Source organism: Cynocephalus volans, chromosome 5, assembly GCF_027409185.1.
Source record: "Cynocephalus volans isolate mCynVol1 chromosome 5, mCynVol1.pri, whole genome shotgun sequence".
In the NCBI taxonomy this organism is placed as follows: domain Eukaryota; kingdom Metazoa; phylum Chordata; class Mammalia; order Dermoptera; family Cynocephalidae; genus Cynocephalus; species Cynocephalus volans.
Window position 1 is genome coordinate 124,551,494 of NC_084464.1, and position 23,692 is coordinate 124,575,185.

A 23,692-nucleotide genomic window follows, 5' to 3' on the forward strand; every position below is an offset into this window, starting at 1 on the left:
ATTTAGGTGACAAACCATTTGTGCTCTTGAGTATGGAATCACGGTCAACTGATCTTACAGTTTCTGTACCAGATTCTTTCCATTTACCCACCATTGAAGGCAGTTAAAAAGTTATCAGCAAATAACTGCTGTCTCTGACAATTTGTATTGGCAAGATTTAGGAGTACACATCAAATGTGAATTATAAGGGAAACAGGTACCACAAATTTGTCTTAAATTGTACCACTTAGAAAACAGTGGGAAAAAAGGAAGAAAAAAGAAAACCTAACAGGCAGTGACCCTCTTTTTAAAACATACTTGTAATTCTTCCTAAGTCCTGGAGGCAGTATCCAGTCATCTGAGCCAATTCAACAACTTTCCCTATGTTCAGTTTCCTAATTTCTGAGATGAAGAGGTTATAACCTACCTAGTAGAGTTTTGTGAAAATTAAATGGATGACCCATGCCCAGAGGTTAGTTTAGCACAGTGCCTGACATACCATTAACACTCAGTAAAAGTTAAATAATTTTGTTGTTGTCATCATTATCATCTCTGAAAGTCTTCGAAAATCCTTAAAGGGTAGAGGCACGATAATGTCTGATGGACTACCTGAGTTTTTCTCCAACTCCAGATACGCTATGCTAAGCAAGGCTCTTTGTAAATTTCCTCTCTCATTATCCTCAAATGTAAGGACTTAATTTTTAAAGCTATCACTTGGCATTTGAAAAACTGTTGCTTCCCTGTTATACAGGGATCTCGTTCATATAAAATAAAATCAATTTAGCACTTTTCAATCACGTGTTATTTCCACACCACACAGAACTTGGCAAAAGGAAGGGATGTTGCAACTGTCCTCATCTTCCCCTTTCTCTCCACCTCTGGGAAAATCTCCTTTTTTTTTTTTTTGTCTTGACTCTGACACATGCAAATGTTCTATGTTCACTAGCAATTCAAAGAGACATGAAAAGCCCGAAGCAGAGCCACAGAGCCAATTAAAAAGGAAGCTTCTGGTTTTGGAGTTTACCTCAGGAGGAGGAAAAAAAAAAACCTTGAGGTTTTGCTTTAGCAGAGATTTTCTACAGGGTTCTTTAATGGATGGTAAAATTCCACACATTTCCAACTACAGGCATATAATATAAACTTAAATATTTCATAGATAAAGGGTAAAATGGAAATATGTTAAGAATTGTTTTTTAATAGGCTTAACACTACAATTAAACTCACAAATATATTCTCACTTGAATGACACATTTGTATGTCATCCAATCTCTCTTCCTGTTGTAAATTGTATATAATTGATACTATTTTGTCATTTAAAACAATATACACTGCTTATCCAGTGTCTGCCAGGAAGCTATTTATAATTACATAAAAATTAATTTTCCTGTAGCAGAAAATTATTACTAATATAATCATTCTCATGAATTATCAATGGAAAAAGTTTACATCTTATGCAACCACCATACAGGAGAACATTAAATCATCAGTTTGCTTCTTACAGGGTGTTTCAATATGACAATATTAATGCTTTTTTCTATTTTCAGTCACTTTCTATAAGAGATGCCAATTGTTACAAACAAGTCTTATCTACTAAACAAGTGCTCATTACCTAAACACTGTGGATGGTTGCAATAGCAAGTGGTTTGTAGGTCACACGTTTTCCTTCAGGAAAGCAACATGTCAATCACAAAGCAGAAATATTGAATAAAATAAGTAGTAGACAATGCAAGACAGTCTACAAATAATTAAGTGTGAATGACAAAGGACAGACATACAGTATAACAGGCTCTAATTTGAAAGAAAACACAGTGGTACAGGTTACATCTATATGGTGTAATGATATGTCTCTGAAAATAGTCAATTAGTTATATCAAAACAGGTATAAGGTATATTTATTATTTCCATATTTAAAATGAGTCCTACTTGAAAAAAAAGGATAAGAACTATGCATTTATTTAAAGGGTTAAAAAGAGTACTATTTTCTATTTTTTGTCCTTTGGGCCATACAAAAGAACCTTAGAACATCACTTGGGGAATATATTTATATAAATTACTAGAATTCTTTTTCAATCCTCACTCTTGCATATGAACTGACAGATATGATTATTACAAGACATGACACATTAATAAATAAGACCTAATTAGTTCAATAATTCTTTGATTAAGTCTTAATTTTCCCTGCTTCTCATGCAGCAATTCAAATTACTATGTATTATTTATTCCTTTTCAGACTATTTCAGAATGTGCTTTAAATAGTCCCAGTAGGTTACCTGAGAAGGAATTTATTCTTGTCTGACAGCAGGTTCATGACATTAACAGTGACAGGGCTAGACCAAAAAGACACTTTAATGAAAGTTCCCTCGCAACAAAGATATTTCTATAGAACCTGCCACCTCTTTCAAAAGGGAAGACAAAATACTGAGATTGCGAGAAAAATGAAACCTTAAACCTTCATTTGTTTTCTTTTCTGGACACAGAGGGTGTAGAGTCATGTAAACATTGCAGAGAAGTCTTATTTACTAACTTTCTCCAAAACCTGAAGCGCTTTATCACAATGAAGCTGACTGAGAGAGTGGTATCAGAGGAATCACATCCACTCAGAAGTACTTGGATCTGTTTCTGAGTACATTCTAGCTATTTATGGTGACTAGAATGTTCAATGGATTGATTTAGACAAATATGACAATCAGATGCATTTATCTTGAACAGCTTCCACAGACTTCAAATAATCAGAAGGCAACTCTCATGGGAGTAGCCAAGTCCAGGGACTATGAGCTCCCATAATTAAGCAGAGGCTCTCTCATTTTTTCTCTTACATTAGCCTAATTCTGTATGCTGCCTGCAGTTTACTGATGCATGCATCAAAACAGTCTTTGTTAATTCTGAGCTTCTGCCTCTAGAGATACTACCAATAACGCCTTTAAGAAATCTTTACACAGACCTATTTGCAATGCTTAGAAAACTATCATCTTTGTAAATAACCAGATTATTTCTATGAATGAATAAAGAGTGCTGCTCTGGGATGATCAATATTTTTTTCATTGAGATAAATACTGTACATCGTGAATTCAATTCATGTTTCTGGCAAGGTATAAGGCAATGGGGATTTAAGGTAAACATTTCTTGAAGGTGTATACATGCAGTAAAAAAGACCTGCTAGGGAGAAAATGAGAATGGTACTTACATATGATAATTAAATCGAAAAGATATAAGTGGTGGGGAGAAAACCACAATTTCGCTATATATGGGAACCAGCATCCTCACTGAACACTTAAATAGTTCTGTTATGCTTATTATAGTCAAGTGCATTTTAAGTGTATGTGCTTGATTTAAGCCATACATTAACCCTATGAAGTAATGTCTATTACCCCATTTTAGAGATGAGGAAAGAGGCTCAGGAAAGTTAAGTAACTTGCCTGTGACTAATGAATTTTTTCTTATATATTTAATTCCTTTTGTAGCACTAGTCACTTTACTTAATTCTTTCTCCCTACTCGTTCGGTGGCTCCAATAATTTTCTCTATTATTTGCTCCTTCTGAAATCTTTCTGCAGTTTATTGTGTGATTGTTATATCGCTTGAGGTTTTGTTACCAGGTAACCAGGAAATCCAAGATCCTGGGCTTTACTTTACAGTACATTTGGAAGAAGGTCCATGTTCCAGACTCCAGTGAAACTGAGGAATAGGACAAAATCGTCCTCTGTTGAATGAAAAGAGTATACAAGTGGAATTCCAACAGTTTCATAAGGTGGCCTAAATTATAATAAACAAAATGGATCCAAAAATGTTTTCTGAGAGATTTTACTCTTAGATAAATGCTATATATGTGAACTTCTCATAACATCTTTGGCTCTCTTAGTAGAACTTTTTAAAAAATTACTATTGAATTGTATTATTTATAGAAGGCTCATCGGGAATTTTCTTTCAGTTAGGAGACCTAAAATATGTCCTGTGTGTAAAATGCAGATCTATTTTTGCAGTACTATTCAATAAATTCATTATATTACAGAAGCTGGCATTCAGCTGATAATGTTGATATTTTTGTTACATTTTCCCTGTCCGTTTAACTACCAAGTTAATGCTGTAAACATTACCAGAATCACTTGGTGTAATGTTCTGTCTCACAGAATCAAATTTCAAGTTTGTGTAAACCAAATTTTACATTTTATTATTATCATCTTTCATAGGGCCAGTTACGTACATTTATTAAAAATATAAGCAAAAGTACGACTATAGGTATTAATCATACTATAATTCTTCTACATTAATAATAACAACAAAAACAACTACATTTTTTTCTGAATGCATATGGCATGCCTGGTGGCCAGCTACAAGCTTTTTATAAATTTTACCTGGGCTTCATGAGGATAGGTATACTTTGTTCACTGCTATATCTATGGAATCTAGCATAGTTCCTAGAATTCAGAAGACAAAACATTATATGCGCATATTGTGTAATTTTTTCACATGATCCCCAACATAACATTTTAAATTATGTAATATTGTTACCCACATTATATAGATAATAGAACCAAGGCTAGGAAACATCAGATGGCCAGAATGGACAAAATTAGTATGACATTTTATTTGTGGGTGTGTTTCTGAAAAAAAAAAATGTTTTCCTCTCTTTATCAAAATTCTACCTCTAATAATCCTTAAATATGTGTTCATTTAGTAAAGAGCCATTACTCCGAGAGCCACGCACTGTAAGTGCACTTTGACCATGCGTTTATTCCGCAACAACCCCATTATCAGCCTAACTTTACAGAGGAGAAAACGGAGGCCTAATAAGATTGATTAACTTGATTAAGTCATATTTCGAGCAAGTGACAGGGTCTGAATTTGAACCCATGCAGTCTGGCTCTGGAGTCTGCTTTGACTTCTGAAATTTCTGTGCATTGGATAGCTGTCTTTGAAAAATAAAAATAAAACAATAACAAAATTCAGCCAAAGAAGGAAAGAAAGCTATTACTTCATTTTAGGTTATGAATGGTCCAGTTCTAGCATTTTCCTTGCTGCACTATATTTTTAGTGGATAGTTGTGCATATATTATTGCTGGTCCTTCTTTAAGGCTAGAACTCATTTAAGTCTCCATCTCATGTGTAAACTTAACTTGTCAAAATAGTTTGTAGCATTTTGAGATGCAACATTAATTTCTTAAGTCATTTATATGTAGTTTACATCACCACTCCATGCGTAATAGCTTCATAAAGTTTGCCCTTTTTCCTTCAGAAATAAGTTTTATACGCACCAGATTTAGCAATATCTCACCATTTTTCTTCTATTTCCACTCCTATAAGCAGGGTACTGCCTATTCATGCTACATGAAACGCTACTTTCCTATCACTCATCTACTTAAAATCCTTCAAAGACTCCCTTCCATTCCAAATATCATCTCTATCTGGTTGACAAAGTGTCCTATAATCTGTCATCAAAATATACCATTTCTTTTTTCCTAATATTTTCCAATCTTAGTTTATCCTCTTTCTGGTCTGATATCCTCATTGTCCTATAAACACATCGATATCACATACACTGCTGTATCCACATTCATTTTCTCTTTCATTCATATACAAACAAAATAAGCCCTACATATTCTCCAGCACTTAGTCAAATATGATCCATCTTTCAAGTTCTAGATTCACATTATCTTCCCTGACAGCAAGAATCAGAGATGCCGCTCCTCTGAAATTAACATTTAAAGTGTGCAATATGCAATCTAACTCCTAAGTTTAAACTTTTTTATTATTTATTAGTTCCTATTCATTTTCAAATAATTATCCATCCCACTGGTTAAAGTTAGGAATCATCTTTTAGTAATATTATATCTTGCACTGTGCCCAGCCTGGGACTGCTGAGCATGCAGAAGATGTTCAATACATGTACTCTTATTTTATTTACTCTCCTGGTGACCCTATTTCCACCTCTGACCTCTCTCTGAAAGTCCACACTTGATTATCTAACTGCTTTTTTCAGAGTTTGCTGTGAGAATTAAATGAAATAAAGTATGTGGAAGTAACTGTAATGACTCTTGGTATTTAGCAGGTGCTGAGCAAATGATGTTTGGATTGGAATCTTCACATATTCCCACTAAGCCATCTGTGGCTTTAAAAATAAGCGGTGAGTTCAAAGGTTCCTACTTCTCCAGCCCTGTCCACTGCAGTGAACTTGACCCCACTCTCTTCCTACAACCCCTGCTTATGGAATCCTTTTGGTTTTTCAGAACAACAACCTCTAAATAATCTTTTACTTTCTTCTCCTTTAGTATCTATAAATCCCAAGATTCTACCTCTGTGATATCTCTAAAACTATCTTAATTCTCTCTATTCCACCTTCCAAGGTCAGGCTTTACTTCCTCTCCTTGGATTTTTTCCTACCTGTTTTTTCTAATTCTACTCTCTCCAAATCATCTTGCCTGACATTTCCAATCCTGTTTCTCCTTCTAGGTTCTCTGGATGTCAACCAAAGTGAATTCTTTGTAGTTCCTTGCCTAGGGAACAATAGATTTTTGGTATTTATCCTGATGTATTTAGTATTAGGTAGGCTTGGGTTTGAATCTCCTGTCTGCCACTGTGAGAGACCTGAACAAATCACGTAAACACTTTGTACTCAATTTTCTCATCTGTAAAATAGGGTTAACCCTACTCCCAAGGCTTTTATCAGGATTATATAAGATATTATTTCAAAAGCCTAGCAGAGATTAAATACTCAAAAACTGGAAGTTGCCAAAGAACTTGTAAGGATTTTTTGATTCTGTGTCTTGACATTATCACTTCAGCTTTGTATGTCTTTATCCTCAATTTCACATAGACATATCCAACCAATGTCTGAAGGCCCATTTCACTTTTTACATCTAAGAGATCTTCTCTGATCTCTCATACTTGCAGTATTATTTTTTTGTAATAAATTTACGTAACAAAAGAGAAACCCAAAAAGAGGGAGAACATGAATATACATTATTTCATTTAATCATTTAACAACCTTAAAAATAAGTTTTATAAAGTAACTGAGATTCAAAAAATCAAAAACACAAGCAAAGGATTTAAACTCTGCCTTGTGTGACTCCCAAGTTTATATTTTCTCTATTGGTTCTCAATATATCAGGGTCTATTGCAGCCAATCCTAGTTTTTGATTTTTTTTTTTTCTTTTAAGCGATCCTAAATATTTGTGAAGACTAATATTTTTTGACATTTTTTCTTACAGGTCTCTCAAGGAACAAAAAGAAAATTTACTTATATTTTAAAACAGAATAAATCCCATTGTATCTTGTAATTACCATGTGGTGTCACTAGGCAATTTTAAAAATCTAAGCCATTATGGGATCTTCATGAACTTATATTTCCTATATATTAAGCATTTTCTATTTTATTGACTTAGGAATTTTGTCATCATTACTCATCAATTTTTCCCAACAATGCTTAAGACCAAATAATAAAAAAACAAAATAGTGATGGAATTGCCTAGAAGAGTGATACAATTGTAAAATATATCATCACTATCTCATCCTCATGAAGGTTTCTTGTGTTGACTAAGGTATTACACCACCGTTCAAGAAGGTATAAAAGAAGCCCAAGGTACCATTTTTATGGTATGCTTTTAGTTCATTGAATGCACTTTAGAATTTGAAATTTTAATTTTCTATTTATAGCTGCAAAAAGAAGATAAAGGACAGAGGAAGATATTTCACAATTAGTTGAATCAGAAGATGAGTGCAAAAAAACCCAAAAAACAGACGGCAGTAGGATAGACTCTAATAATTAGGGGGAAATTGAAATTGGTTATACAGGTGAAATCTCAGACTGAATTTTCAGATGACAAAGAATTTTTTCAAACTCAAGAATCAATGAGTGACCAATACATTTCAAAGGACAAAAATGAAATATGGTATTCTTATCTAGTTTGCCCCTTAACAGGAAGGACTTTTTTATGCAACATTTTTGTGACAAGAGGCTGGACCATCCCATTTTACTAAAAGACAGTGTCACAGTACTCTTTCATTACAAAATCTATGTGCAAAAATTTGTGGGTTTTGAGTGCACAAGTGATGAAAAAGGTAAAGGCAGGTATCAAAAAGAAATAGACAATGTATTAATGAAAAAAATGATTGAATTTATCATTTTAATTAATGTTTATGAATATAAAAATGAAAATGTTTTGGCATTATGGAATGAAGAAGATAAAATTTTCCTTTCAACAAAATTATGGGCCATCAAATATTTTTAAAATTTCAGTATTGCATTTTGATGATGCAAGTTCTAGAAGACCCAGAAGTAGTAATATCTGGAGTCAGTATCTTTAGGATGGACGCACTGCAAGCTCATAGCTAATGGTTGAAGAACAGTTCCGTTCTGAAGATGTTTCCCATTTAGAATATATCTACCTTCAAAACCAGGAAATATAAGAAATAAACATTTAGCTTTGATATGTTTAAATTCTATCACAATTTTCACTATACCTTTATTCTTACACCTGTAAACTACTTGTAACATGACTTAAAATATTTTTAAAAAATAACTGAACGATCCAAGTATTAAATAGAGATAACCATTTATTTCTGGTATACTGAGATTACCACGTACATCTTCTGAATGTCTATTGCATATTTATCAATTTATCCTTAGTTATACAATTATTTATGTCATGTCTTATCTCTTTTCCAGACTATCAACTTGTTGAGCAGATTTGCCCAATACTTACTGAGTGAAACATTAAAACTCCCAAAGCTTTGGTTGTGTGAAAATAATTAAATATTTGGAATTAAAGTGAGTACGTTTTTATGGAACTACGTTGGAGCAGGATTTTTCTGAGAAGTGTAAAGCAAGGCTGAATTGTACCTGATATTCTCTAATATACCCAGGTGAGCTCTGAAATACATTAGATTAAACCATTAAATAACAGTGACTATAATGCAATTACATTTGACCTCTTCTCAGCAGGATCAAACCAAAAATGTAGTTAAGCACCACTAGAGTTCAAGAAAAGGATCTTAATAAAATGTGAATATAAACTTATTCCTTAAGGCTCTTTCCAGCTTATGGACTTAAAACAGGCTGCCAAAGAATAACTTATTATACTCAAGATGATCTTGGTAGGTGAGTACCCTCAATTTTAAGAAAATAAATGACATAGAAGTGGAACAAATTACGTTGACATAAATTCTTGGCTCAAGTAAAAGTCAGTAGCTGTAATTTTAATGGTGGGATAACTTCTAAGGGATAAACTTTAGCTTGTATTAAACTATAATCGTAATAGCTACAGAGAGGAAAGCTGAAAAAAAAGTGTTAAAATTACTAAGCAAAAACATATTGGCCCCAGTCCTTGTAGTGAACAACTAAATTGGTTTATCTATAGTGAATATAAAGAAGTCTGCAGGTGCCAATCCCATGGCTCACTCGGGAGGGTGCGGCACTGGGAGTGCAGCGGTGCTGGGAGTGCTGACGCTGCGGGTTCGGATCCTATATAGGGATGGCTGGTGCGCTTACTGGCTGAGCGCAGTGCGGACGACGCAAAGCCCAGGGTTATGATCCCCTTACCGGTCACAAAAAAAAAAAAAAAAAAAAAAAAAAAGAAGTCTGCGAGTCATGTGACTTCTTTCATACAGAAATATGTCTTTTCTTTAACTTGGCTTAAGAAATAGAAATTATTTCTGAAGGAGGAAGATCTTCAATGCCCACAATATTCCTAAAATTACCAAATGTAGCACTTGATAACAGACATCAATTTTCTCAGTTTAAATAGAATTTTCTTAATGTTTCAACCTGATACAGAGTGAGTCAGTACAGGAGAATTTTAGTTACAATAAAATGACCTAACCTGTATGGTTTACACCAGCTTATTAAGAAGGTCTCTGTAATTGAGGTGAGGATTATTACTGATGATAAGAGTGCATATTCACTATTTACCACAGAGAATCAAAAAAAGCAATTCAATTCATTTTCAGGTATATAGACAAAATCTTAGGGAAAAACATTTAAGGCTATCTTAGAAGTATTTTATTTGATGAGATTTAAGGGCAAAACTTGAGACTTTATTTTGGGGGGTCAACACATTTCATCCACAAGGTTTTTTCAAATCTGAACTGCAATTTGGGCTACTTCTGAGGGTGTGACAGTATTTCCTACAAAGGAAACACTGAATTCCAGAGGGAAAAATCAAATTATAGTTTTAAATAACCATTACCAATAATTAATAGTGAACTCTAGCTAAACAATAACAGGTGTTTCACTAATCTCAAACAGAAACAGATGGAAGCACAAATGTTTTATAAATAGTGGATACATGCAGAGCAATAAACTTGGCAGGAATTGTTTCATTCTCTAATTGTCACTCAGAGTTTTATCACTTCTGCATTTTCTTTCAATTAATGTGGCAAGATTAAATGTTTCTCATTCCCTATTTTTAAAAATGTAAGTCTTATTTAGTGCTTTATCACTCCATCTTTGCATTGCCTCAGTGACAAAGATAATACTCTTAAACTTTCTGTTGCTGCATTTATGAACCATCATATAGCTTGTTAGATAAAACAACAGGTGTAGCTCACAGACTTCCCTTTACCCCTTCTTACTTTCCAGATCTTAGGCAAGACATACTGATCTAAATATTCTTTCAGTTTTTAAACCTTCAAAATCATGAATGTAGGTAGATGAAATAAATTAAGAAGAAAATCAATACATCAATAAGTGGTATTAAGAAATTTGATTCTATATAACTGGAGAATTAGTTGCAGGAGTTGGAATATTATACAGTGTTGTATATCTGAACCCACGACTTTTTAGAGTATGTTCATATATGCCTTTAGAAGGCCTCTTTCTGTGTGGTTATTAGCAAAATAGTCTTTAACTTGTGCAGAGATGGTTTTATTATTCCTTCTAACCTTAATCTGTTGTTAGATTTTCAGAATGAAATGATTGGTAACATGACTATTAAACTGCTAGCATCCCTCAATGACTTTTACAACACATGGTTCTCTGTGTCCTGTGATTTTCTTTGAAATTATATTCTGTGAATAGCTACCAGGAATAATTTTAGTGGCACAAAGAGCACATTAGTTTTCTCAGACAAAATTTTAAAACTAATAGACCCAGACACATGAAAAAAATGCTCAACATTACTCAGCATTCGGGAAATGCAAATCAAAACCATACCATCTCACTCCAGTTAAGATGGCTAATATCCAAAAGACTGAGAATGTTAAGTGCTGGAGAGGTTGTGGAGAAAAAGGAACTCTCATACACTGTTGGTGGGACTGCAAAATGGTGCAGCCTTTATGGAAAATGGTATGGAGTTTCCTCAAACAATTGCAGATAGATCTACCATATGACCCAGCTATTCCACTGCTGGGAATATACCCAGAGGAATGGAAATCATCATGTCAAAGGGATACCTGTACTCCTATGTTTATTGCAGCACTATTTACAATAGCCAAGAGTTTGAGCCAGCCCAAATGTCCATCATCAGATGAATGGATAGGGAAACTTGGTGTATCTTCACAATGGAATTCTACTCTGCTATAAAAAAGAATGAAATACTACTATTCGCAGCAATATGGATGGACTTAGAAAAAATTATATTAAGTGAAATAAGTCAGGCACAGAAAGAGAAATACCACATGTTCTTGCTTATTCGTGTGAGCTAAAAATAAATAAATACACAAACAAATGGGGGTGGGGTGGGGAAGAAGACACAACAATAGAAATTCCTTGAACTTGTTAAGACAAGTGAATAGATATGATGTTGATGGGTGGGAGGGAGGAGAGGGAGGGGGGAAGGAGATTTGGTAAAGGGACATGAAAATCAACTACATTGTATATTGATAAAATAAAAAACTAATAGAATATAAAAAAATGCATATTAGTAATTTATTAACTCATGCTCATCAACAATATAGATTCGTCTCGTTTATAAGTAAACAGGTAGTTGGCCTTACCAAAGGAAATGTATGTGTAGAATTTGACTTTATTAAATCATCACAGCCAAACAAAACGGGCAGCAAACATTTTACCTAAAATAGAATTTATTATATATATAGACCAGGACTTGACAATGTTGAGAAGTTTCCTTCACGTGGAGCACTCACTCAAACAGGCTGTGGTGAAATGAATGAATTAAAGGATAAAGTTATAACAACATTTTGTTGTGTATCCATTAGATATTTTAACAATGCAAGGACATTATTGTGACACCCATTTTAAATGTAAGAACACCGAAGATGAGGTGGAGGTCAATGATTTGTTCAAGGGCCAATGCTAGACCTTGAGCAATGCCAAAGGATGGAGTCAAGAATTATATTTGTATGTGTCCAAAGCCCTCTCTTCCCGTTATATCATATTATCTTGCTGAATGTTTCCATCTAATTCTGCTATGTTACTATACACGATTGTTAACAGTAATCACTTTCACCAAGTGAATGACTATAATTTTCAGTTTTTTCCCCAATTTCAGATTCTAACTCACTAAAAATGTAGAAAGAGAAGGAGAAGAAGAGAAGGAGGAAAAGAGGAGAAGGAGGGAACTATTTTACTAAAATAAATTACTGGGATTAACTAAGTTTTCCAGAGAGCCAAGATTCTTATCATCTTCTAATTTTCTATGTTATATATTTTTCAGAGATGATATGCCTATTTGACAATATATGTATGAATAAAAATTATACACTTTAAAAAGATTTTTACAAAAATAGTTAAGAAAACAAAATGTAGTTTGCTTTAAACCACCAGTTTCAATTATGCTAATGTAAATAAGCTATTTCCTTTAAAATACTATTATCTTAAAAACATTTTCACAAACAGGAACAGAATACTGTCAGTTTTTTAATCTGCAAAAGACATAACATAAGCAATCAAGTTATCCATTCTTAACTAAGATGTTAGAAAAGAATATTTCATTACACTCTGGGCAACAATAAAGACATGAGAGATGGTAGATATATCCTTTTAACTAAAAATTCTTCCCCATTGTTTTGACTATTAACTCCAAGATTGACTGTCTCCATCAAAAGCTCTCTGGAGTAGCTAGAACAAATTTAATGAGTAAGTGAGAAAATCTAAAAGTTTGAAAAAAAGATTAAGTATTTGAAATGTGATGGTTGAAATATGAATTTTGTTCACTACTAAGAAAAGAATGATACTTTCATTGCCATAGGTCTTTTCTTCTAAGTTTACCAGAAATAAAATGAAACAATTCACTGCTTCACTATAACATATTATTGAAGACATTAGCATTTTTTTATACATAAAGATATTAGCACATTTTTAGCTTTCAGCTGGCTTCATTTGCAATAGGCCATGCAGCGATTGAAAGTAAAAGTAAAGGCACCAGTGCCACATATTACTTCTGCTTTTTATTGGTTTTATTCTAGATCTACACATGCATTATGCAATTTTTTAAAAAGGAAAATACTGTTTAGTACATAAAAAGCCAACAATCTTAAAAACAAAAACTATTGAAACAGACAAGTACAAGAATTGTTTGCAATACCTGGTTTTAAGTCCCCATGGACAAACATGTCAATCATATATCGACAGAATGCATACTGATCTGACAGAGTAGAAAGAGAAAGAGCAATGAAAAAATGTCATCAACACTTTTCTTTTTTCTAGTGAGAAATGGTTTAACAAAACAAATAAAATAGCTCAATTCTATTCCAGTTATTACAATATTTTCTGTGAAGGAATAATTTGCACTCATATAAGCACACAGGGAGGGAAAATGACATAATAAATATATTGCTCCATTTATTCCATACAAAAATAACCTTAAAAATTGAAACAGACTACTTAAGGGTAATATTATATTGGTTGTTTTTAAAAATCAAAACCTTTTTCATCAAATTTGTTACAAAAGTCATATATTAAAGCAATTTTCCCTTTTGTCCTTTTATAGACTTCCAATAATGAAACAGAAGTTTTACAAGAGGAAATTATTTCCAACTTGGAATGTTTTATCAAATATTCACTCCCAGCCCTTCTGCTAATTGTCTAAATGGAGCTGCAGAATGTTTTCTCAAAAAGGCCAGCAGGAGGGCTAACCCCTTTGCAACCTGTTAGGAGTCCTCTGCATCGAAATGCTCTTTAACTAGAAGAGTAAATCACAGAGAACAGAATAACAGCACCAAATGATATCATTGTTAAGCTAATTATTTGAGGAATCTTCATAAGATCATCTTATGATCTTGACTAGACTATGGCCTATGGAAAAAGGTGGAAAAAAGAAGGAAAAGAAAAAGAAAACCAAAAATGTAGTATGTGAGCATTTTGGAAAGATTTGGTCAAAAATAATTTAGGACATTTTTTTTTCGTTTTCCCTCTAAATTAAAGAGACTACACTGAACTTTAAATTCTCACACAACTTAGATTCTCCTGTGGTCAATACAACCCAAATCTCAGTTGATGAATCATTATAAGTTTTACCACATCTTCTTTAAAGCTTGCATATTATGAAATGAATCTTGTTCAAAATGATTTACATTTAAATATTTCTAAAATAGGCATTTTATTAATCCACCAAATCCAAAGGTAGTTTTAGGACCAAGAGAGTTTATTGAATTTATACAACATGACACATCCTTAATTGCTCCAAATTATGTGTATCAAACAAAAAATAACAAAACTTGCTACTAGATAAATACACATTCAAGGATTTTTATAAACTTCATTCTTTTTTAGAGTATTAACAGCACTTTTAGAGTAATCCATTTTATTATGAAACTCTGCCAGCTCTTTGAGAAAAATAAACATAGTTATTGTAGTAGATGCAAAAATATAATCCTTTTCATTAATACCTAAATACAGGTGGGGGCCAAAACTCCTAAAGTTTTAAAATTTTGCTTGTATTTTGGTTGTTGAAATTGGAGCACATTTTCCCACAGGTGAGGTGGGAAATGGGAGGGAGGCTAGTTCTCAGATCAGTCCATGAATGTATTTGTTCTTTGATGTACTGGCAGTAATGCTGGTGTTTCTGATCCCAGGACCTGGGACCCTGTGGTACAGGAGAGAAGGTTAAGGTAGAGGGTATTTTTCTCCTTCCTTAACACAGACTCTTTTCCTGAGCAAAACTGTAGATTGGGGCAATCTGGCTCCAATTGAAATGAAAAAGCACATCACCCTTAAACAGAAAATTTGGCTTTGGACCAGTGTAGACTTTCTAAAATTGGCAGTCTTTCCAACTTTGTTTGAGTATGTTAAGTGACTGTACTCGTTTTTAGATTTGTCCTTCCTATAATTCAGAAGTAGTTCTCTAAGGACATCTTAAACATCAAAAAAAGAAAGAAAGAAAGAAAGAAAGAAAAAATGGGGAATTTATCAAAATGCAGATTTCTGGGCTCCATCACTCAAAACTAAAATGCCATGGAGCTGGACCCTAGGAATTTGTATTTTTGTTTTTGCTTTTTCGGTGACTGGCCAGTACAGGGATCTGAACCAATGACCTTGGTGTTACCAGCACTACACTCTAATTAAGTGAGCTGACTGGCTAGCCAAAATATGCATTTTTAACAAACTCCCCAGATGAGTCTAATTAGGCTACATTTGCAGAATCATTGATCTAAAAGTCTTCAATTTTTTTCCCCACAATGATTACTAGTGGCTCTATAGCCTCCAGTAACAGCAAAGGATGGTTTTTGTTTTAAATATGTCAGAAGTTTAGAATGCAGGGACTATTTGTAATATGAAGGGTTTGGACAACCCTCCAAAATGAAATAATGTTCTTTGCCTCAAGTTGTGATGGGATGGTTATATACATAACACATTGAAGAATGTACTGCTTTAAATAAAATTTTCATACTTCAGAGTTTCTTCTTCAACTAACTGTTGAAAGTGTAATGAAACATCCTAGCCTCATGTTGAATTATTACCAAAGTACCGTACTTTTATTTATTATAGCAATATTTTCTGTATCCCAAATCATTCATTTGATTAAAACACCAATAGTCCAATGAGCTTCTAATTTAAAAAATAAAATCCCTTGTGAATTCAAAGAATGTTTTTTAATCTAGAAAATTATTTGAGTTACAACACTTAGGAGAGCTCAGTTACATGTAAGTAGTGCTGTGATCTTGCATTCTAATGGCACCAGTGCGTCAATAGGAACATGAAAAGAATATTATTAAAATATTTTAAATTAGGAATTTTCAAATATTTTAAGTTAGGATGCACATTTCCTCCTGTCCTTGCTATTGATCTTAACAACATATAAGAATCCTAGGTAGGGGTGTGTTGGCCAGTCCTTATCTGCTTCACCTAAGGATACAGCAAAACCAGGACTACATGATTTTGGAAGATTTATTTTATAGAAATGTTTCTTTAAACTAGACTTAACTATTAAAGCAAGAAACTTGTCATAATGAAAATCTGAATCATGTCATTCTAACTTTCATAATTACAAAAGGTGATTTTATATATGTTACCATGTCTAAGTATTTATTTTCCCAAATGAACACCCTTCTAGGAATTACCAGTGCTATCCATTTCTACCCTTCTTTGTCCTCAGGGATCAGTGACAGATGTCATTCAATTGCTGCCTTGTCAATATTCTCTGTGGCCACTGAGAGAAAATAAATTGTGGGTGCAGAATGTCAACAAAATGGAAAAATGTAAAAACCTCTAATGAGGATGGGGCACATACGGTCTGGTGCTCTATGGCAGATTCTATCAGCTATACTTTCTCTGTCTGCACAAATATTTAAATAATTATTTTAAAAAGAAAGAGAAAGAAAGAAAGAAAGAAAGAAAGAAAGAAAGAAAGAAAGAAAGAAAGAAAGAAAGAAAGAAAGAAAGAGCAAAGTGTGTAGCAGCTGGAAGATTTGTTTTTTCCTTCCCCACAGATTTGCCAGAGACCATCAGAAAACTATGGAGCAATGTCTGATCATTCCAACCCTTCTTACCCTACTTTGAACAGATTTAGATTGATCCTTAAAAACCAGATGATGTGATATATGTGCATGTATATGTAAGCTTATGGTATGCATTTACATACATATGCATCTTATTCCCAATGCTTTAAGTAGAAATATATTGTTTATATGCATAATATTAAGAGTAACCACATTGAATATATTTAAATATACACTGTGTAATTAAATAATTGCCAAAAAGTGTGTGTCTCATGTAAAAATCTGTTTCCAATTGAGTTAAAAACCTATGGGCCTTATTTGTTAAAAAAGATCTATTTAGAAACCCATATAATAAGAATGCCTCAAACTCATTACTTAAGCTAAGAAAATAAATATCCTCTTGCCCAAAGAACTAACTCAATAATTTTACTAAGTCATCAGCACAAGATTCTCAAAGTCAAAGCCACTTCACAAATAGCTTTTTTTAAAAAAATAAAAACTATATCTGTGTTTATCTTATTTAATTAAAAACTATCATGTGATTAGGTTTTTAATAAACAAATGCTCTTAAATTTTTGCTTAGTTAAGAAAAAATGATAATTTTATGTGTCTGACAAGCCATTAGAGATTAAGTTTTGATAACTTATCTAATGATACATTTATTTGATGGTAACTGTTCTCAATAGGAATCCTTGCTTTAGCAAATGCACTTATTTAGTTGATGAAATAACATTTATGCTTTTGTTTCTAACTCCCAGTTATATTTAAATGTTCTTTTAACAGATAGCTCTTAACATGGAAATGAAAACAGTAGATTGAAAATGGAAATCATAATAATGTTATCTTTAATAAATCTGATTACTAATAGAAATAAATATACAGTATTTGTGACCTGGAAAAGAACTATTACTTGAAAGCATTCTGGTGATGTTTCTTTATCAATAAAATATGGCCCCCAAAACTCCAAAGACACCAAAAATGAACACCAAAAAATATGTTTATGTTCCTAGTTGCTAAATAAGTCTTTTGACATTCCCATATATAATTGGCATAAATTTTTACATACTGTATTTATTGATGAAAAATTAAAGTATATTTGGTATGTTTTAACTGGTTTTATGTGATTATTTTTCTTTTTAAAAAGGCAACCTAAAATGCAAAGTAATATAGGATATAAGTAAACATACCAGTGAATCAGAAGATTAATTTTCTTGTTTTCTATCAGAATAAAATATTCCATTCAAAATATTTTCTCTTTACTTACTAAATCATTTTTTCTACCCAAAGTATTTCACAAATGACATAATTTTAAAAGAGGTAATAATTAATATTTTAATTTTTTTCTAAGCAATATAATTATCTTGAAAATTAAAAAAAGATCCTAGAGCTCCAAACTTTTAGTTTCATTCATGTCTTAAAATATTACATTGAAATAAACAAAAATTACCTAAATTAAAAAGTTTATAGATCACTAAAAGAAAAAAATAAAATAAATAGTTCTTTTTTTTCTTCCCTCATTTTCCTTATAAAATATATATTTTTAAAGTTACATATATTTTGTCACATACTCATAAATTGAAGTTTACAAATATTATTTGTGAATCAGAGTTTAGAAATATTCTGAAATCTCAGTGGAAAAGATAAAAATACATAGCCACATGGATAAAATACAATAGCGGATTGTAAATTTCATATCTTGTATCTTATAATGGAGAAAAATTATTTCTTTTCGCTATGCAAATAGTTTACTCAGTTACAAAGTTTTAAGATTTTTTTTTAACTAAAATCTTGTAGAAGCCAATTTTTTATTTCAATCCTCAGATAAAACTATTCAAAACTGCTACCCGAGTAAAGGAAACTTTTATTTTGCAAGACCTCAAAAAACATCATTTATAAGACTAGTTCCTGCAGATTAGATCCCCATATTCTGTATGGGGAGTGTCAGGATTATGCAGCAACCTGGAGTCAGGCATGGATTTAGGGAAGGAAAGATTCAACAAGAGCCAGAGATGTGTTTCAATAAAGCCCTTAGTGGCCTTCTTAAAACTCCACCTCTTTATATTTACATTGCACCCTTCCATAAAGAATTTCATGTTTATATTCTACCTGCACTTAAACGCCACATCTCTGCAAAGTGGGGATATGACTTTGACATCACTCTTCCTGAAGAATGGCACAATATGTCAGATTCAGAGCTTTCTGAAGTCATAAATTTAGTTGATGGAAACTGACATAGAAAGTTGAGAGTTCTTTTCTCTATAACTTCCTGTCTATTAAGTTAAGTGAATTTAATAATTTGATATATATTCTAAATGATGTGTTCTTGCAGAGGCATCAGGAATGTATGGATAGTTTTTATGATATTTATTTTATATGAATTGAACACACGTCTCTTAACAGACTCTTTGAGAACTGTGATTTTCTCTGGATTGCTTTTTTCCAAAGAGTATGACACATTCAATCTTTATTTCTCCTCTTAATAGAAATCCCATATCTCAAGAATTCAACATTTATCTCCAATCTTTAAATAACTTCAGATGCTAACGCAAAACCCCTTTTAAAAACACTTCAAAATGCATTTTTGAATATGTGAACATATTTTAGTATTTCTATAAATAAATATTAATTCCCAACTTATTGTATTTCCTTTCAGGTATATTGACTTATATGTCTTTTACCCACGTTTGAAGTCTGATTTTGGTCTGTTTCAGCCTTTCATTTCACCGTGTCTGTTTCTTGCACGATACTGTCTTAGAACCTCCAGCTGCCTCCTTCTCTGAATGTTTACCTTTCTGTTCATGCTTTGGCACTGCTGTAGACCCTCTGTCATCCTTTCCTTTGGGTTTCGGTGGTGTTTTCTGTGCTTCTTTCACTTTTGCAGCTGTTTGCTTCACTTTCTCCTGTTTCCCACCTTTCACTTCCATTTTAGTCTTTTCTTCAGCCTTCTCTTTAGTCTTAGCTTTCTTCTCTTCTGTACAGAGTTAAGAAAACTTGGGTTATTTTTGTTTATTAACCAAGATGATACATTTTATTCGTAATTAGTCATTAAGAACAATTTTAAGAAGAGGAAAGAAAAAAACAATAGAAAAATAGTGTTCTTGACATAAATACTGTGGCTATTATTGGAGTTTTATACAACATATGAAGTGCTATGTTAGACTACTAAAATAAACATAGCTCACCTGCAAGTTGGGGTTCTTTCTTAATTGATACACGAAAACACTTTTTCAGATAATCAGGAATTTAGTACGTCAACAAGGATGCATTTGTAACATACAGGGGATGTATATTCAGGCATGTTCACTGACAGACAATGTCCACATCAAAGAGCCTATGAAGTAGTGTCCTTTGAAAAGGGTCCGAGCATTTTTGCTTCACAACTGAAAAATCTTAGGTCATTCCAGAAACTTAAATATTTCTTAAAGATAACTATTAGGAATGCAAGTGTAAAACTGCCTACACTGGTAGTGGCTAATAGCAGTAAAACAATGAAGTCCATTAGGGAATAACTGAGAGACATACCAGTATCTAATGATTTGGCTGTAAAGAGACTGAAAGAGTGCAGAAATTGAGATATTGGCTCCTGCTCAACTTAAGTCAGAGATAATTCTAATGGTTTTTAAAACTTTTAAATATATCCTAAGAAATAGAAAGTGCTATTAGAATAAATATGAATATATATATACACACAGTACATATATATTCTATGCACACATATTATTAATTTGATATTACATGTAATTTGGGAGAGAGAACTGGAATGCAGATTAATCAATCTGTGGATCATTCAATTATTTTTAGAAAAGCAATGGTAATATAGCACACATTTGTGGAAAATTGTTCGTAATAGAAACTGCGTATTGAACATTATTGTATCGGACCACATATAATTACTAGATACCACAGTAAGTCTACTATGATGTTAGAATTTTCCATCTCATTAGCCAACACAGTGTACAGCCTTTATTATCACTTATGTTAAAGATTTTGATGAAAATAATATAATCAAATTTCTTCAGTTTGATACACTTAACAATGGTTTGAGACTAAGCCAAGATAATATTGGGAGGTACCATGGAGAGAAGAAAGAAAATAGTAATGCCAGATGCTGGTTAGCTTGCAAAAGGACTAACACCTCCCAAAACACTGTTCCTCAGAAACTACAGGAAAATGTTGATACTGTGTTAGGTGTTGAAAGATATTCTTAAAATTAAATAAATTTGGAAACATCAAGTTAAACTGGTTTATGTATGGAATTTCTGAAAGCTAAAGTGTATTCAAATCTTTAAGGAGGGAAATTATCCAGATTTATTCAACCACAAAGTTTTTATGCAAATATTACCCAATTACTCCAAAAACTTTTAACACCTCTGCAGCTTCTGTGACTATATTCAGGGGATTTTCTTTTACTTCCTATAAACCATTTCTAAATCGTTTTGCTGGTTTCTGCTCTTTCCTATAGCAAACTCATACATTTCTGTGACCGAAGCTATCAAATTTCTGTGGAAGACTTTAAATTGTCATCATTCCAGACCCCACGTATAAATGTTTATTAGTGTCTATCTGGAGAGGACATTCCACTCGGATGGCTAACAGCACCTTACACTCATACAACTCATACATGGTCAGCTAAAAAACCTTTCAACAATGTCTGTCCTGACCTGGGTTCACAAATAGTTGTTGGAGCTCTAAAGATCAGCACATTAATACAACTATTTGACGAAATTTTATTGTAGCATTTAAAACCGTGCAATATCTGGCTTATCTTTTCTCTCCTCTCATCACATCTTTCCAAAAGCTTTTTTTCCCACTAGACTACCTCCTTTTTCTTGAATAGCTCATATGTTTGCTATGTGTCAAACACTGCCAGACTGTATTTTGTATGTTTTCCATGTTTTCCACATGTCTAAATTCCTTCATGTTCAATTCACATGAAAAAAAAAAAATTCCTCTGCCATTGGCATTAATAATTTCTCCCTCTGAGCTTCCATTTGTCTGAACTTTTATTAAAGTGCACATTTTATTCCCTGCTATGTACAGTATCTTGTAGCACAGATGGCTGTTCTGTCTTCTCTACTGAGAGCAACTTGAGGATGAGAACTCTTACTATTCGTTTTTGTAACACCATAGTTTCTAGTACAGTGTCTTTTTCAGAGAAAACACAAAATAAATGTATACTGAGTTGACAATTGTGATCAAGGAGAGAGTAAATATTTCACTATATTTAGATAATGTGTACAATATAGTTATACACAGATTGCACATGTAAATTTGTCTTTAGAAATAAACTTGTTGAAACTCGGAAAATTTCTCAGTTGGGCTTTTCTTTATACTTCTTGTGTGAAAATGGTTATTTTTACTTACTTTAAATGACACCTACCTACTTCTTGTAGGTTGCAGTTGATTTAACCTTACATTCATACCATGGAATTGAAGATGTGTGAAATCCAGATTTATTTTTAATGCCTTTATAATTCATAAATGGACAAAGATATTTTTCCTGATTTATCTCAAAAAGAATTTAAGTGACATTTACACTTAGAATTTCAAAAAGTATTGCTATGTTGTATTCAAATCACCCAGTTCTATTTAGAAGACATTTGATTCATGACTTTTGTCAAATGAAAAACAAAATAGTCTAATCAAAATAATGATATCAGCATGTGATCCAACTTTAGAATTACCATTATCCATTAGCAACTGTATCAGAATCAAAATGTGTGATTCAAAGTAGAGAAACTGCATTACCCTATAAACATACTAACATACTCTACATTTTTGGATTTAGGAAATAACAAATTTCATCTCTCATTCATTAAAAAACTGCAAACAGCTTAACTTCTTTGTGCCACAGTGTCTCTGCATTTAAAAAAAATCATCACTGGAGTCTCCTCTTCCTTTAAGGAAGCTGGGTAGGTAAGTGAGATAATGAGCAAAAGAACTTTGAACCCTGCAAAATAAGTACAGATAAATTTCTAATAGTAAATCTACACAGCCTCCATTCGTAGAGCTCTTTGGAGTTTCCCTAGAACTTACCCAGAGTTAATGTATGGCAGGAATTACTACATTATACTCATTTTACATATGAGGAAATCAAAAGTCAAAAAGCCATCTGCCAAAGATGAGTCAGGCGTAGAAACAGCAGAACCAGAATGTCTAACCTGTTTCCTATTACACTAAATTGCATAATGTTATAATAGTAATCTATGGAGATGATACAAAAAAAGTATTTTAAGACATATGAGGACAAACATAAATATACACGGACCAAGTGAAAGTGATACAATGTCTTCCTGACAGTGACCAAAACAGCAGTGACCTCCTATACTTCATCAAATACACAGGCATTTGAAGACTCTAACTTCCACGCCACTTAGACAGCCTGACCCAAACGTGGCTCACCCCATTGAACTTCTCTTTTCTTCTTCCTCCTCCCCCTTCCCCTCCCCTCCTCTGCCTCCCCCCTCCCCCTCATCCCCTTCCCCCCTCCCCCTCCCTTCCCCTCCTCCTTCTCTCCCTCTTCCTTTTCCTCTTCTTTTGCTGCTGCTGCTGATGATTCTTCTCCATCTTGATTATTTTAATGAATTACAGATATAAGCCAGTTTTCACAGTGGATATGGGGCCCTACACATGTACCAGGTTAGATATTGAAAGGTCCACTCCTCCCCAGGATGAAGTTCTGAGGTGATCTAGGTAATAGCTGCACTCAGGCAGTCTGTGCTTGAAACAGAGCAAGAAAAACTCTGTGCTCCATGAGAACACCCCTGGGAATCAAAGGTCTTCAGAGGGAGATTCTATTTTAACTCTGGTCACACTTTTCAAAGGTAGTTTATCTTTGTTTCTATTTTAAATATCAAATACTATAGTTTACACCTCTTTGATCT

The 23,692-nt window shown here is 33.0% G+C and overlaps 1 protein-coding gene across 16 annotated transcripts in view; it reads right to left on the minus strand.

Annotated features, from left to right (window-relative positions):
- Nucleotides 1-23,692, minus strand: part of TRDN (triadin) — a 387,419-nt gene that overhangs the window by 239,722 nt on the left and 124,005 nt on the right. For 15 of the 16 annotated variants that reach the window (XM_063096118.1, XM_063096115.1, XM_063096120.1 and 12 more), the window contains exons 8-9: nt 19,597-19,779; nt 13,457-13,516 (exon numbers count right to left, since the gene is read on the minus strand). In XM_063096118.1, the coding sequence (XP_062952188.1) occupies nt 13,457-13,516; nt 19,597-19,779 (243 nt within the window). Of the gene's footprint in view, nt 1-11,814; nt 12,066-13,456; nt 13,517-19,596; nt 19,780-23,692 lie in introns of those variants that run through there. The other variant, XM_063096126.1, reaches the window with a different exon arrangement.